Source organism: Danio aesculapii, chromosome 7 (assembly GCF_903798145.1).
Source record: "Danio aesculapii chromosome 7, fDanAes4.1, whole genome shotgun sequence".
NCBI classification, from domain to species: Eukaryota; Metazoa; Chordata; class Actinopteri; order Cypriniformes; family Danionidae; genus Danio; species Danio aesculapii.
In genome coordinates this window covers 24,859,631-24,875,363 of record NC_079441.1, presented here as the reverse complement: position 1 = coordinate 24,875,363, position 15,733 = coordinate 24,859,631, and the positions used below count along the sequence as shown (strand labels likewise).

The 15,733-nt window shown below is 35.1% G+C and overlaps 2 protein-coding genes across 2 annotated transcripts; both read left to right on the top strand.

Annotated features, from left to right (window-relative positions):
• Positions 1-319: 319 nt before the first annotated feature.
• On the top strand, positions 320-3,711 carry mblac1 (metallo-beta-lactamase domain containing 1). The gene is made up of 2 exons (XM_056461403.1): positions 320-824; positions 3,215-3,711. The coding sequence occupies exons 1-2, from the start codon at positions 420-422 to the stop codon at positions 3,452-3,454; spliced, it is 645 nt and encodes a 214-aa protein (XP_056317378.1). The 5' UTR covers positions 320-419; the 3' UTR covers positions 3,455-3,711.
• A 3,328-nt stretch (positions 3,712-7,039) lies between these two features.
• On the top strand, positions 7,040-11,920 carry tm4sf21b (transmembrane 4 L six family member 21b). Its single transcript, XM_056461405.1, has 5 exons — positions 7,040-7,480; positions 7,649-7,714; positions 10,113-10,249; positions 11,224-11,410; positions 11,558-11,920. Exons 1-5 carry the CDS (start codon positions 7,289-7,291, stop codon positions 11,564-11,566), a joined length of 591 nt encoding a protein of 196 aa, XP_056317380.1. The 5' UTR covers positions 7,040-7,288; the 3' UTR covers positions 11,567-11,920.
• The last annotated feature ends 3,813 nt before the right edge of the window (positions 11,921-15,733 follow it).

Sequence of the window (15,733 nt, the reverse complement as noted above, 5' to 3'; positions counted from 1 at the left end):
ACTGATATTTTTATCCAAGGCTATCATACTGTCAGAATCTTATACCGGCCCATGCATATACCTGTACTTGTAAATTTGTGTATTTGCATTCACTACTTCTATTTTTAAAATATATTTATTATCTGTTTTTTGTACTGTCTCTGTATTTCTGTTGCACTGTAGAAGCTCTGTCATGAAAACAAATTTCTTGTATCTGTGAACATACCTGGCAAAAAAATCGGTCTGTTTCTGAATGAATGAATGAATGAATGAATAAGATTATATGTTGAAACGGCTTGCCATACTCTTGATAGTTTGTCCTTAGTGACTTTCCGTAGAAGTTCATGGCGCGTTACTGAAAATGAAGTGTTTAAACCGCCTAAAGAAGAGCAAAGGTGTTTGTTTTGTTGAGCTCAGATTATCCCATACTACACAGTCAAATGGCCACGCATTGCTCAATAAGAAAAACTGAATCTGGCATCAATTCCGACATTTCTGGTCAGCCCTACAGCGTGTCAGTGCTGAAGGAGGGTTACTGTACGGCTGAAGATGACGGCGCGTTCAGGGCAGACGGCACTATTACTTTAATCACAGGACCAAACACTATTCTAGTGGACACCGGCGGTCCGTGGGACAGAGACATTCTCGTGGCTAAACTCGAGGAGAAAGGTTTGACACCAGACAGTGTTGATATAGTTGTCGGAACCCACGGTCACTCGGACCACGTGGGAAACTTAGGGTTGTTTCCTGAGGCCAAAATAATAGTAGGATGCGACATAAGCGTGAGAGATAAATATCTGCCAAACCAGCTGGCGGAAGGACAGCCTTACACTATAGACAACTTTGTAAGTTATTCATATCATATACGCACAAAATTAGACTTACAAGAGGGTATTAACATATTTTAACATATAGGAAAAAGCTTAAATACTAATCTTAGTTAACCCTAGTTGCAACATTAACACGTTTTTTTTATTTGATAATGTGTTGATCTAATGTAGGCTAACATTAAGTAAAGTTAACAAAAATGAACAAACACTGTATAAACACTGTGGGTAATCTGGAGTGGTTAATCTCTTAGGTAAAGTTAAAATGTAAAAACAGCCTAAACAACAAAGCATTGACAATAAATAACCTACATTAGTATCTGCTGTATACACTCACTGGCCACTTTATTAGGTACACCTTACTAGTACTGGGATGGACCCACTTTTGACTTCAAAACTGCCTTAATCCTTCATGGCATAGATTCAACAAGGTACTGGAAATATTCCTCAGAGATTTTGGTCCATATTGACATGATAGCATCACGCAGTTGCTGCAGATTTGTTGGCTGCACATTTATGATGCGAATCTCCCGTTTCACCACCTCCCAAAGGTGCTCTATTGGATTGAGATCTGGTGACTGTGGAGGCCATTTGAGTACAGTGAACTCATTGTCATGTTCAAGAAACCAGACCAGGCCATGTGTTTTTAATCTTCTACTGTCCCATTTTAGGTAAGCCTGTGCGAATTGTAGACTCAGTTTCCTGTTCTTAGCTGACAGGAGTGGCACCCTGGTCTTCTGCTGATGTAGCCCATCCGCCTTAAGTTTTGACGTGTTCTGCATTCAGAGATGCTCTTCTGCACACCTCAAGCGTAACAAGCGGTGATTTGAGTTACTGTTGCCTTTCTATCAGCTGGAACCAGTCTGGCCATTCTCCTCTGACCTCTGCCATCAACAAGGCATTTGTGCCCACAGAACTGCCACTCACTAAATATTTTCTCTTTTTCGAATCATTCTCTGTAAACCCTAGTGATGGTTGTGTGTGTGAAAATCCCAGTGGATCAGCTGTTTGTGAAACAACCAACATCCATGCCACGTTCAAAGTCACTTAAATCACATTTCTACCTCATTCTGATGCTCGGTTTGAACTGCAGCAGATCGTCTTGACCAGGGGTGATTTTAGGATTGTCATTTTAGGGGGGCTTGGCTCCTGAGGTTAAAATAAATAAATAATTAATTTATTATAAATATATAAATATAATTATTTTTAAAAAATTATTTATATATATATATATATATATATATATATATATATATATATATATATATATATATATATATATATATATATATATATATATATAAGCTTAATATTACATTTATAAGTAGTAATTTAATAGTAAGAAATTAATAAAAGTTAAAATGTTTAATATGGTAGGGTTGTATGCTAAACTAGCAGTATTCCACTGCACTGCAAAAACAGAGATAGCCATTTGAGTTCTGAATGAGCCAAATAGGCTCAACACACCTGTTTACAGAAGTAAAAAACACTTTCTATATTTAAGTAATTTTTTTGTTTCAATGTATTAAATAAATAAAACTGCCACTTTTCTTATTAAATGGCAAATTTAAATAAATATTTTTAAACCTACAGGCTAATTCACGTATTTCATGATCTGAAGCACAATAATAAATAAGTTTTTTTAAATGCAAAACAACACATGATGTTTCTATCTCTGTCAGTGACTCTGACAGTTAAAATGAGTACATTCTCTTAGTGGTTCTGTCACTGTTTTTAATCCTTTCTGTGCGAGACTGTAAGTTATAGTTAATGCCACATGCACTAACACAAAACGTGTTTTATATTGGTAGTTAATTTTGATATTAAAATAGCGAAATGTTCGATAAGAGCCACTTTTTCAAGAAAACTGCTGTGATTATGAGGTGAGCACCAATAAAACAGTAGATGGGAAACCCGATTGCTCCTCCATGACATTGGGGATACAAGTGGATCTATAGCAAAGAACTACAGCCCCCCTAAAATAGGCCTAGCAACGCCCATGGTCTTGACCATGTCTACATGTCTAAATGAATTGAGTTGCTGCCATGTGATTGACTGATTAGAAATTTGTGTTAACTAGCAGTTAGACAGGTGTACCTAATAAAGTGGCCGGTGAGTGTAGGTAAAACATTAGAATTTTTTGGAAGAACCTGTATGCATATGATTTAAAATTTGGGTTAAAATAAGTTTTTAAATAAATTGTTTTTAATGGTTTTCTGTCTGTTTTGAGCACTTGGGAAAGCTGTGGAATAATAATTTGACAGGACAAATAAATTAGATTTAAAAATAATAATCATATAACAGTTTGTGTATATTATTATGCATATCCTATCATAAACTATAATCTGTGTATGTGTGCATTAATTTACTAATTCTAATGCACCTATTTGATCCTGTTTATCCAAAAGGTATCTATCATTTCCACGCCTGGTCACATGGGCAGAGATGTCAGTGTCCTGGTAAAAGGCACATCAGAGGGTTCAGTGCTTGTTGCAGGAGACTTGTTTGAACGCTGTCATGATGAAGATTCTTGGAAAGAGCTGAGCGAGAATCCTCAGATTCAAGAGGCCAACCGGCAGATGGCGTTACAGATGGCTGACGTCATCATTCCTGGACACGGGCCATTATTTAGAGTTCACAGGGAGTAACAGCATTGACACAATCCAGGACCTGAAGTTGAGTAAACTGAACAATCTTGACCTTATTGAAGAACACGTTCATTTAGGTCACCAATCAGTGTGATTATGATTTAAAAATAGCTTTTTGTTGATGACTCTGAGCATTCACTTCACATATTACTCACAAGTATTTCACATCCGGCTGTCTGAAGTGACTTCAAAAAGCTAGTGTGCCTGGAAAATAAAGTGTGTTTCTCACTTTAAACCGATATAATAAGGCCATTGGAAACATACAGCGGAACATACAGCGGAAATCAGGTCGCAGTGCTTTTTGCTGTAAATGAAATAACTTAAATCATGAATGTTAATCGTGGCTTTATATCCTAAAGTAAGCTTTTACTTTAAGTTATATTTAGACTTTTTAGTTATATTTAGACTTTGAAGTTATATTTAGACCTTATCTTTTTCTTTCAATCATGTGACAGAAGATGAATGATTTAATTGACGTCAGATGAGGTAACTGAGTAGTAAATGAGGTCAAAGTTTTCATACTAAAACTGCTTTCGCAAAAAATAATCTATAGATGGATTATTTTAATGCTTGTCATTGGTGGCAAAATGATTTGCTGTTGTGAAGCACCTTAAGTTATCAAATGCTGAATTGAAAAATAAAGGTCTTTACATCTTAGGGCATGTCATTTTACGTGACCTAAATGTTGATACCTTACTTCATATTATAACCCTTTCAAATTATTTACATTTCTTCAGTTAGCAAACTCCCTTATCTGAATTGGTTAAAAATGACTACAATGGAAACGATTAAATAAAAAAGAGCAAAAATATGATACGTCTCAGTGAGTGTAACACATTGCAGGTTTTTAATAAATAAAGAAAAACGTAATTTGATGGAATAAAAATAACACCGTGTGCTAGTATTAAAGGGTCAGTGGATGCTTTTTTATATCTGAAGTACGAATTTAATTACATATTAGTTTTTATTTTTTGTCCCCTCACCCCCAGCCCCAGCCTTTTTCATACTAGCTTATGTTTCAGAAATGGATTCATATCCAGGTTTAGCATAGGATCATAATGCATTTACTCTATTTGACAACTGTCAAAAACAAAAGAACTAAAAAAAAAACACATATTTTAAGTAACATTCGGGTCAAATAGAGTTCATTAATCTTACAATCATTTGGCATCTCACATTGGTAAGCCAAAGCGTTTGTGTAAAGTCCCTGCACATGTTTTTTCTTTTACCATGCAGGTTTATGTAAATAGGTTGTGGTTAAGGAACCAAGATGAGAGTCAGCGTTGGCCCTTTTTTACATACACTGTTAAATATAAAGGTTCCAAAATGGGGTTGCCAAGTTGATCTACTTTTCAGTTTATTCTATTTCAGCCCATCTAAAAACTTAGATTCTTAAGATTCTCGCTAATATACACTCAACAGCCACTCTATTAGGTACCCCTTACTAGTACCGGGTTGGACCCCAATTTGCCTTCAGAACTGCCTTAATCCTTTGTGGCATAGATTCAACAAGGTACTGGAAATATTCCTTAATTTTGGTCCATATTGACATGATAGCATCACGCAGTTGCTGCAGATTTGTCGGCTGCACATCTATGATGCGAATCTTCCTTTACACCACATCCCAAAGGTGCTCTATTGGATTGAGATCTGATGACTGTTGATGCCATTTGAGTACAGTAAACTCATTGTCATGTTCAAGAAGCCAGTCTGAGATGATTCGCGCTTTATGACATGGTGCGTCATCTGGCTGGAGGTAGCCATCAGAAGATGGGTACACTGTGGTCATAAAGGGATGGACATGGTCAGCAACAATACTCAGGTAGGCTGTGGCATTGACACGATGCTAAATTGGTACTAATGGGCCCAAAGTGTGGCTAGAAAAAATCCCCCACATCATCACCACCAGCCTGAACCGTTGATACAAGGCATGATGGATCCATGCTTTCATGTTGTTGATGCCAAATTCTGACCCTACCATCCGAATATAGCAGCAGAAATAGAGACTCATCAGACCAGACAACGTTTTTCCAATCTACCATTGTTCAAGTTAAAATTCAATTTATTTAGCATGTTTCCAACTGCCACAAGGCCTCACAAAGTGCTTTACAGAGAAAATACAAACAAGCAGTATGGGCATAATAAACAAAACAGCAATAGTTCCATAATGTAAAATAAAGCATAAAAGATGTAAAATAAATGATACAAAAACAGTTTGGTTTCAATGCCTAAAACAAGAAAGTAATAGACCCTTTAAATAAAATTAGCAGTGACGAAGCCATTTTTAATTCTAGCGGCAGTGTGTTCCAAAGGCAAGGACCTTTGTCCAATTTTGGTAAGCCTGTGCGAATTGTAGACTCAATTTCTTGTTCTTGGCTGACAGGAGTGGCACCCGGTGTGGTCTTCTGCTGCTGTAGCCCATCCGCCTCATGGTTGGACGTGTTGTGCATTCAGAGACGCTCTTCTACATACCTCGGTTGTAACGAGTAGTTATTTCAGTTACTGTTGCCTTTCTATCAGCTGGAACCAGTCTGGCCATTCTCCTCTGACCTCTGCCATCAACAAGGCATTTGCACCCACAGAACTGCCACTCACTGGAAATTTTCTCTTTTTCTTACCATTCTCTGTAAACCCTAGAAATAGTTGTGTGTGAAAATGCCAGTAGATCAGCAGTTTCTGAAATACTCAGACCAGCCCTTCTGGTCAACCATGCCTCATTCACAGTCACTTAAATCACCTTTCTTCCTCATTCTTATTCTCAGCAGCAGATCGTCTTGAGCATGTCTACGTGTCTAAATGCATTGAGTTGCTGCCATGTGATTGGCTGATTAGAAATTTACGTTAACAAGCAGTTGGACAGGTGTACCTAATAAAGTGGCCAGTGAGTGTATATTATTGAGTATTTGAAATGTAAATGAATATTTTTTTCCCACACAAACTATAACACAAAATGTTAAAGACACAAAAATGTTAATTTACTCACTAGTCACCCTCAAGTTGTTCCAAACCTATATTCCTTCCGTTCAACGCTAAAGATATTTTGAAGAAAGAAGAAAACCTGTAAACATTGACTTCAATAGCATTTGTTTTTTCTCCTTTAGAGGTCAATGTTTACAGATTTTCATCTTTCTTCAAAATCTTTCTTACAAAATTTTTCAATATATCTTCTTTTGTGTTTAAAAGAAGGAACAATTCATAAAGATTTGATTAAATTATATCTATCCCTTTAACTCTTCTCCCATCACGGTTATTAAATAGAAATGTTCACGTATCTGTACCTTGACCCATTTCCCAACAGTTTTGACGTGCACTGTCATTACATAAAAATACATTTAAAAAAAAGAGGTCTACACCTTTCTGATTAAGCAGTGTGAATTTGGTCAGAGTTTCCGCTGAGGGTTTACAGGTTTTCAGATTAGAGAGTATGTGGGATCTGTTTAAGTGCACTGAAAAGTTTAAAGTTCAGCCAGAGCCACACACCTCCGACAGTAGATAACATTGACTGAGCTCTGGGATCAAAGGGTAATATTATATCTTTACCAGCAATGCACTTATTGATTTATTTGGGTTGGCAAAATCAATGTACTTAAAAGCACTAATTACTCCATCTAATAACAAGTCTTCATTGACAGGATGGCATTGGCTGTTCAAAGTACAGTCATTTTATGAGCACTAATGTGTGATAAAGGTGTGACATCAGTTGTGGTCTGACGTCGAAAAGGTGTGTTTGACTGGTCAAAAGCAGTATTTATAATCCACCTTCTCCTCGATTTAACACACTCCAGAAGAAAGGCTTAACATTTCTGATTCTCGGTTTAACAAAATACTTACATTATGTGTACCGGAAAGTGCGCCAAGTTTATTGGCATCAGTCTCTATCCATTGGCGCTAGTGTCCATCCTCAGCAACATCTTTCTGTTCTTCCCTGATTTTAAAACCAACTATGCTGCAGAGGATGCCGACGGAGAGTACCGTCTGACAACTGAGATCAAATACATGGGAGGTGTTGTTGGAGGCGGCATCTTGGTGAGACATTTCTACTTTTGAATTGACTTTTATTTTAGTGTTGTCTGCTCGGTTTCTTGGTTTCTATTTATGTGAAAACTAACAGAGCATCTGTTTTGGTTTCTGAAATGTAGACTACATCTCTTTGAATTATTTATGTTTGATATGTCTGCTCATTTTTAACCTTAGGTGCTGATTCCTGCGATTCACATTCATAGCACTGGGAGAGAAGGATGTTGTGCAAACCGTTGTGGGGTAAGATTGGCCATTTTCGAAGCTTCAGCTTTTTTCACTTTATTCTAAAAGTTCAGTGCAAGTCTATTAGCCTCATTAGAAAAATAAAGGTTTATTTTAAGGTGACGGGTTATCCCAAATTGTACATTCTATGATCTTTACATCATTTATCCCTAAATCAGTAATGAAAGAAAATTTTATGAGACTGTTATCACCATAATGGATTTAACTTAAAAAAGTAAGACTTTGAAAGATGAAACTGCATTGTATAAAGGTGTTTTTGTTCATATTTTAAGTAAAACTAGGTTTAAATACCACTATTATTTAAAAGTAAATACTTTTGAGTGTGTAACAGAAGTGTAGGCAGGCTTTGGCACTCTTCGTAATTGTTTCTTTACCAGATTGTTTAGTTTATTGTGAAAAAAATGTTTGCCATGGTAATCTTTCCAAACCGTATCAATCAAAAGTTACAGTGTTTATTTTGCTAGCCAACATTGTTAGTCTTGAGGTGAACAATTTATATATGCAGGCTAATCCACAGGGAGGGAAAACTTTCAGTAATTTCTAATTCAAATCTGACTGTTTGTCTCTGCTATGGAATGGCAGATCTTATTTGATTACATCAGTTTGACCGATTGGGCGAAATATGCTTAGCCATGCCCCTCTGACCGTTAGTTTGCTGTGAGTGAAAGATAGTAGGAGGACTGCAAAACTGAAACTCTGCCACCTACTCAGTATTCAAGTTGTTAATACATCATTAGACTGAAATAAAAGTCTGCAGCAACTTCCGTTTCACACAAATTTAAATGAAAGCCTAAAATTCTGCTTCCTCTCTGGAATGGACTTCCTTCTTTGATGATGTCAGATTGACAGCTTTAACAGAATATCCTAAACCACTCTCTCAAGAAATTGGTTTGTCAAAAGTAAGAGATTATGAGTTGTACCACATGTCTTTATACTTGTGGGGGAAACCGGAGCACCCGGAGGAAACCCACGCGAACACAGGGAGAACATGCAACCCACAGTGCTACCCACTGCGCCACCGCATCATCCTAGTTGGAAACATGTCACAATCAAACAGATCTGCACTTTACATTTCTACAGGAAATAGTAAAAGCATGTAGGTTTTGTATTAGGCAACTTGTTTTAACAAACTACGATCTGTTTCTAATAACAATTTTTGAATTTATATGCATTTTAAATTTCTGAGTTGGAAGTGCCCTCAACTTTATCATTAGAGAGAGTGCAACGACTGATTTAGATCATGTGAGCCTTTCTTAGACATCACATTACAGCTTTGACTTCTCAACAAAGCTAGAGCATTAACTTTATCCATTGCACTTTAATTGTTTGAAACCATTAACATTTACTGAATGAGCAAAAAACAGTTGCCGAAGTTTTTAAAACATAATTTTGTGCTTCATAAAAGAAAGTCATGCAGATTCAGTGTAACATACTGGTTAGTTTCTATCCAAACAAATACTTAAAGTCTTTGTGAAACCAAAATATATATTTTTAGATGCTAATATGCAAGTCTTAAGGATATCTATAATATAGTGTGCTCCAAAAAAGTGACGAAATTTGCATTTAGAAGACATAACAACCACAGCTTGCAGCTTGCCACTTTCGTCCCGATGGATCAATGATTTTTTTTGACGCCTCGTCAAATCTACTGACCAATCAAAGCTTTTAAAGAGGCTTCTCATTTGCATTTTATTTAATGCGCTTGAGCTCAACCACTCTCATCGGTAGAGCTGTTGTAAAACAAAATGCTATTTTTTTTTTTAAAAGGGGATAATATGTCCCATCCTGTCTTCATGTTTAAAGTCTGCATGAACTAGAAGCTGTGACTGTTTTTTTTTTTGTATGGTGGCGCAGTTCCTGGAGAAACTAAGTATTAAATGAGAAAACAGTGGTTGTGGCTTGTTTTTTCTACTGCGAGCTGATTGGATGTAGTAAAGTAGGCATTTCATTCAAAAAGATGGGGAAAAGGGTTTGTGGAGAGTTATTATAACCTAACAGACTCCTCATTCTCACCATTTCTATTTGTTGTCAAAACTGACAGTTGGAGGGGTGTGGTGTGTTAACAACGCTCAATACCTCAGACAGAAGTAATCTGAGAATTTAACTCAAGTGCATTTTCAGATTTCAGTGAAAGATTAGAAGGGCAAACTATTTTTTTTTTCTTAATGACATGCACAGATGACTTGTTCACCACAAAACTAGCAATGTCAGCTAACAAAATCAATATGGTTAGTTTTGACTTCATTTGTACTTTTAAGTTGAAATAACATCACAGATGGAACAAAAATGCATCTTTCAAAGCACTTCACTGGACCTTTACGTAATTATGATCGTTTCTTTTGTACATATTTTTGTGAGCCTTTAACTGACCTGTTGTTCTGTCTTTGTCCACTAGATGTTTCTGTCCATCATCTTTGCAGCAATTGGTGTGGTTGGTGCCTTCTATAGTGGTGCCGTAGCTGTGGTTGCATTGCTTAAAGGGCCAGTTTGCAAGATTGATAGTGGCGAATGGACCAGACCATTCCAAAACGGGTAAGAAGTTATTGGTGCATCCCATTTAAACCCTGTGCTTAGTACAAACTTGTTTGAGTTGCTTTTTTCTGTTAAATGCAAGAGAAGATATATTGAAGAATGTTGGAAGTGAGTAATCATTGACTTCCACAGTTTCTACTATAAATTAGTGTTGTCACGATACTGGAATTTCCTAACTTAAATACAATACCTTGAAAAATATCAATATTTGGTACTTTTAGTGTTGTCATGATACTGGAATTTCCAATTTCGATACGATACCTTAAAATATCAACATTTGGTACTGTTGTCAAGATACTGGAATTTCTAACTTCGATACGATACCTTGAAAAATATCACTACTCTGTACTGTTGTCATGATACTGGAATTTCTAACTTCCATACAATACCTTGAAAAATATTGATGTTCGGTATTGTTGTCACAATACTGGAATTTCCAACTTCGATACGATACCTTGAAAAATATCGATATTTGGTACTTTTAAAATTATTAAAACAACATAAAAAATTTAAAAATAAGTGAAAAAAGGGGAAAAAAGTCCAAAAGGCAATGAAATCTTAATGATATAATCAGTTAATAATCCCACTGCTGGTGAGAAGAGTTTGCAAGAGAGCAAAGACCGTATCGATACAAACCAAAAGCAAGATTATATGATTTTAAATATTTCAGTAGCGATATTTATCGATATTGCAATATTTTTGACAACACTGCTATGAATATTAATGGCTGTTGGTCTCCAACATTCTTCAAAATATCTTCTTTTGAGTTCAACAAAAATAAGAAACTCACTAAGGTTTGGAACCATTTGAAGTTGAGTAAAAATGAGTGGATTTAAATTTTTAGGTAAATTATTTGTAAAAATACTGAAAAAAAAGAAAAAAATTAGATAATAATATGACTGCATTAACTATGCACACATAATTGTTGCTTCTTCTATTGCATGTTCATGTGATTTTTTTTTTTTCTTTTGCAGTACTGAAAACTACCTGGGAAACTCTGACACCTGGACGATTTGCGATGAGCCAGAAAACATAGTGGAGTTTAACCTGGGCCTGTTTGCCATTCTGCTTGTGGCTGCTTGTTTAGAGCTGCTGCTCTGTGGCTTCCAGGTGTTCAACGGCCTGTTCGGCTGCATATGTGGTACATGCAATCGCAAAGAGGTACGTGCTGTAGAATCAAAGGTGACTTCATTTCTTAAGGTCACTAAGTTACTCATTAACTGCATTTATTACTGATACCATTGCAACAGTAAGATTGATTTGCCTTATTTTTTGATAGCGAGTCTAAATTATGCTTTATCATTTTAGACGGCTTAAGTTCAGGACGACACCAGATAACACAGCATCGGTGATACCGGTAATAAGTCAGAAAGGACCTGCAAAAGATACTCAATTTATCAACGTTATATGTTGTCCATATATTTTGCACATGTAATATTGAATAATAGATTGAGAAACACTTCATGTGGATAAAGGCGTCCTATTTTTGTATAAATGTAAATATGTTAAAGTTTTATTATGTTGTTGCTTATTTCATGTTGTGAATTAGGCAGATTTCATTACATATCTATTATAATGTTGTTCGAATGTATGTTTTTTTATGAACAGAAATTGTATACAGATGCAATGTGCATTAATTTTCTTAACTGTAAATAAACAACAACAAAACAGTTTTGAGTTTATTTTTGTTGCTAAATTACATCTATGCAAGGCTATCAAGATAACTCTTCAGATACCAGAAAGAGTCAGTTCTAGTTGCAATTTATGGTGGAGGAAGTATAGGATTTTATTTTAAAACAAAATCACATTAGAACGTTTTTGTCAGGCAGAGATCATTGTCAATGGTAAATGTACCACATATCCTGTTTTAGTGATAACACAGTAGAGATAAAATTTAGAGAACAACCTATTTCCTAAGTTTGAAGGTCACTGCTTCTAATAATACCAACAGGAATAGTTGAGTAAACCGATGAGTTAAGGAAAAAGAGTATATTAAGCATTTTTTATGATTCAAATATATTCTGCAACCCAGTGTAAAGACTTATATTTGAGAATGTATTAAAACTTAGTGTACACTTTCAGAAATTTCGCAGTAATTGGTGTTAATTTTGCACATGGTGGAAATATTCTTAATTATCATAGAAAACCAGGTTGTCTGGCAGCCAAACTTTTTAGTTTTCACTAGTTGTCCAGATGAAGGACGTAGAGGGTCATTTAACCAGAGCAAGAGAGACTGGTCATTCCAAACGTACGATTTCTAGAATGGCATCGTAATAAGGTCATTAATGCATTCAAGTCCTCTAAAAAGGCTGATTGTAAATGCACACACTACCTGACAAAAGTTTGGGCTCAGTTTTTTTAAAGAAAATTATTCTGTTCATCAAGGCGGCATTTATTAAATGTAAAAAATTTACAATTTTAAATAACTGCTTTCTTATTGTGTGTAGTTTCAAATGAAATGATTACTCCAGGTATTATTGCTTTTATTGCTATTAATAATAATAATATTAATATTAACAAAAATAATAATTCATATTAGAGTGATTTCTGATGGATCATGTGAAAACTGAAGTAATGAAGCTGAAAATTCATCATTAAAATAACTGGTATAAATTATTAAATTAAATGATAAGCTACTTTTGAACAGTTATTTTATAGTGCAATAACATTTCACAATTGTACTGTGGGTACTTTTTTATAAATCAAATGCAGTCTTGGTGAGCTTCTCTGTGTTTTTAATTCAACTAGACAAGGACAAGCAATTTTTAGCAGTACAGTATTTTGACACAAAAATATTTGAAAATCTGGAATCTGAGGCTTCAAGAACATTTAAGCAACGAGAAAATCTACTTTAAATCTGTCTAAGCGATGTTCTTCACAGTGGACATTACTAATTAACATTTTTTAACATATTTACAGGTATAAATGTACATAATGTCTTCATGATATTTACTTAATATTCTAATATTTTGGCATAAAAGAAAAATCTATCATTTTGACCCATACAGTGTATGTTTGGTTATTGATATAAATATACCCATGCAATAAGGGGCGGATTTAGTGATTAAATCCTAAGCAATTCCAGCCATAGAGCCCTACAGTCCTAAAATGCACCTTTTGTACTTTTAATTGTTTTAGTTTATTTCCTATATCACTTAATCTCCTTTTCTATGTTTTATCTTACTGCAATATCAACATTTTAAAGGATTTGTTTTCTTAAAATGAATTCACAACTAAAAATAGTAATTAAATAGTGATACTATTGTTATTTAAAACTAAATCTTGATTTGACTGCTGGATTGCTCTATGATTGTGAGGTTTAAGAGAATATTGTGTAGTTGTAATAATGATATTAACATTTTACTTAATAAACAACAATGTTATAGCTCTAATTTATTCTTGGGGGCCTAAAAATGTCCTGAGGCCCTGCTTACTTCACTTATTGGTTAAATCCGCCCCTGCATGCGACATAAGAGTGGTTTTGTGGTCCAGGGCCACATATATGAAAAGAGGGTCACACCACCAGCTCATCCAATAAGATCAATAGTATGAAATGTCCACCAATAGGAACAAGACATGTGAATCTAGGACTTTTTTTGAGGGGGCGGGGGTTGCTGACAGCTACAAACACCAGTACAGTAAGTGCTTAGGTGATGTTGTATGGGTTTCTTTGTAAGCTAATGGCCATAAACACAAAGAATAAGGAGTAGTAGGACGAAACGTCAACAAAACAGAAGAATGAGACAAGACTAGATTACAGAATAACAGACCATACAACAAGACACCCCAAAACCCACAGTTTTAATATTTTGTTCTTTAACATAGTCATACAGACCTTTATCATTACATTCAAACAACAGTAGTAATTAAATTCAGTCACAGTGTCACACAACACAGTAGATAAAGCAGATCCTTGAAGCTGAAAACACTAAAAAAATGAAATGTCCAAGCCAGAGTCCTGAACTAAACCTTAAAACCTTGCTAGCAGTTATAGCTAAGATACTTAGTAGTCAATGAACTGTGGAAGAGACTGAAGAAGAGCAGATTGAGATCACAGCTGAGCAGTGTGAGAGGCTGCACGTGTGTTGAAATCATTCATCTACAACGTCCCACTCATTTTTGACTGCTGCAATCCTCAGAAGTGTTACAGGTATCTTATTTTGTGCTACAATCAGTTCTGATAACTGCGCTTTTCACAAAATAAAAATGTTATAGTTATTATTTTATTTTTATATGTTTTAAAATATTTCTGAAAAACTGAAACGTCTTTTAAATTGTTTTATAATCTTCATTGTATATTAAATGCAACCTGTTAGCAAAGACACCAGTTTGGTTTTTATGTATGTACAGTATATGTTCATTCCTCATAGTTGTTCAAGAAGCACAAGAAAAGGGGCAGAAATGATTAGACTTATGCGCTTACCACAAAAGCATTTCCTGAAGCTTGAGATGAGACTGCGACATTCGTCTGTCTTGGTTCATCGTCATCAGTACCAACTTGGAGGAAACACAAACGGTGAGTTTAATTTTAAAATTAAACCCAAAAAAATCTTTTTTTAATTGGATATTATTGACAAATTACAGTTTTGTGTAACGTACAACTTACTTTAAGGAAACAGCTGCTCACTTAAAATCTAAGTCAGCGTCTGAATGAGAAATGATTATATAGGCTGCACATATGTAAAAAAAGTAAATGTCAGAGATGAACTGAACAATATTAAAGGCATTGACTTTTCTGACATATGTCTTATCTGTTAGTCCATTTAAAATGGCATGTTTCAGGGTTATCAGCAGCTATATCTGTACATTTAAGATGTGTTATGTGTGCAACTTTATATACTGTATGCTATAATATATTCTATACACTTGCATTATATACTTTAAATTTACTACTGAACTTTACAGTTTTGTTAACACATCCACAATTAAATGCTTAACTCATATAATATAATTTAAAAGGCAAACGGTGCACAGTCAAACAGTAAAAATGTATATATTTGTCTTTTTTCAAAGAATAATATACATAAACCTTAGTACTTTGCAATAAATTTAACAAAAACATGGGTGTCAGTCTGACACGTTGAAGATATAGTGTTTCCTTAATGAGGCTGTTTATCTCACTTGACATTTTAAAACACATGTGTTAACCCTAGGTTGGTTTTTGAGCCCCTTGAGTAGGAGGAAAGGTTTACTCGCACAGGCTCTTACTCAAACTCCTATCGGTACATTGCTGATATCTGTACACAATCATTAAGCAAATTTCAATTTGAGATTGCTAAACATGAAGATGACGCAACTTGATAAGTTGTTACAAAATTTCATTTCCATGGTTTACAAACTGACGTTTGACACCACTGGTTGTAGTCTTTGCTGTCTTTGTTTATTATGCCACAGGGTGGCGCAAACAGAAATTAAAGCGCTTATAAAATCACAATGATTAGTAATATAAAAAGAAACAAACATCTCATGCTGTTGCCGTTACAT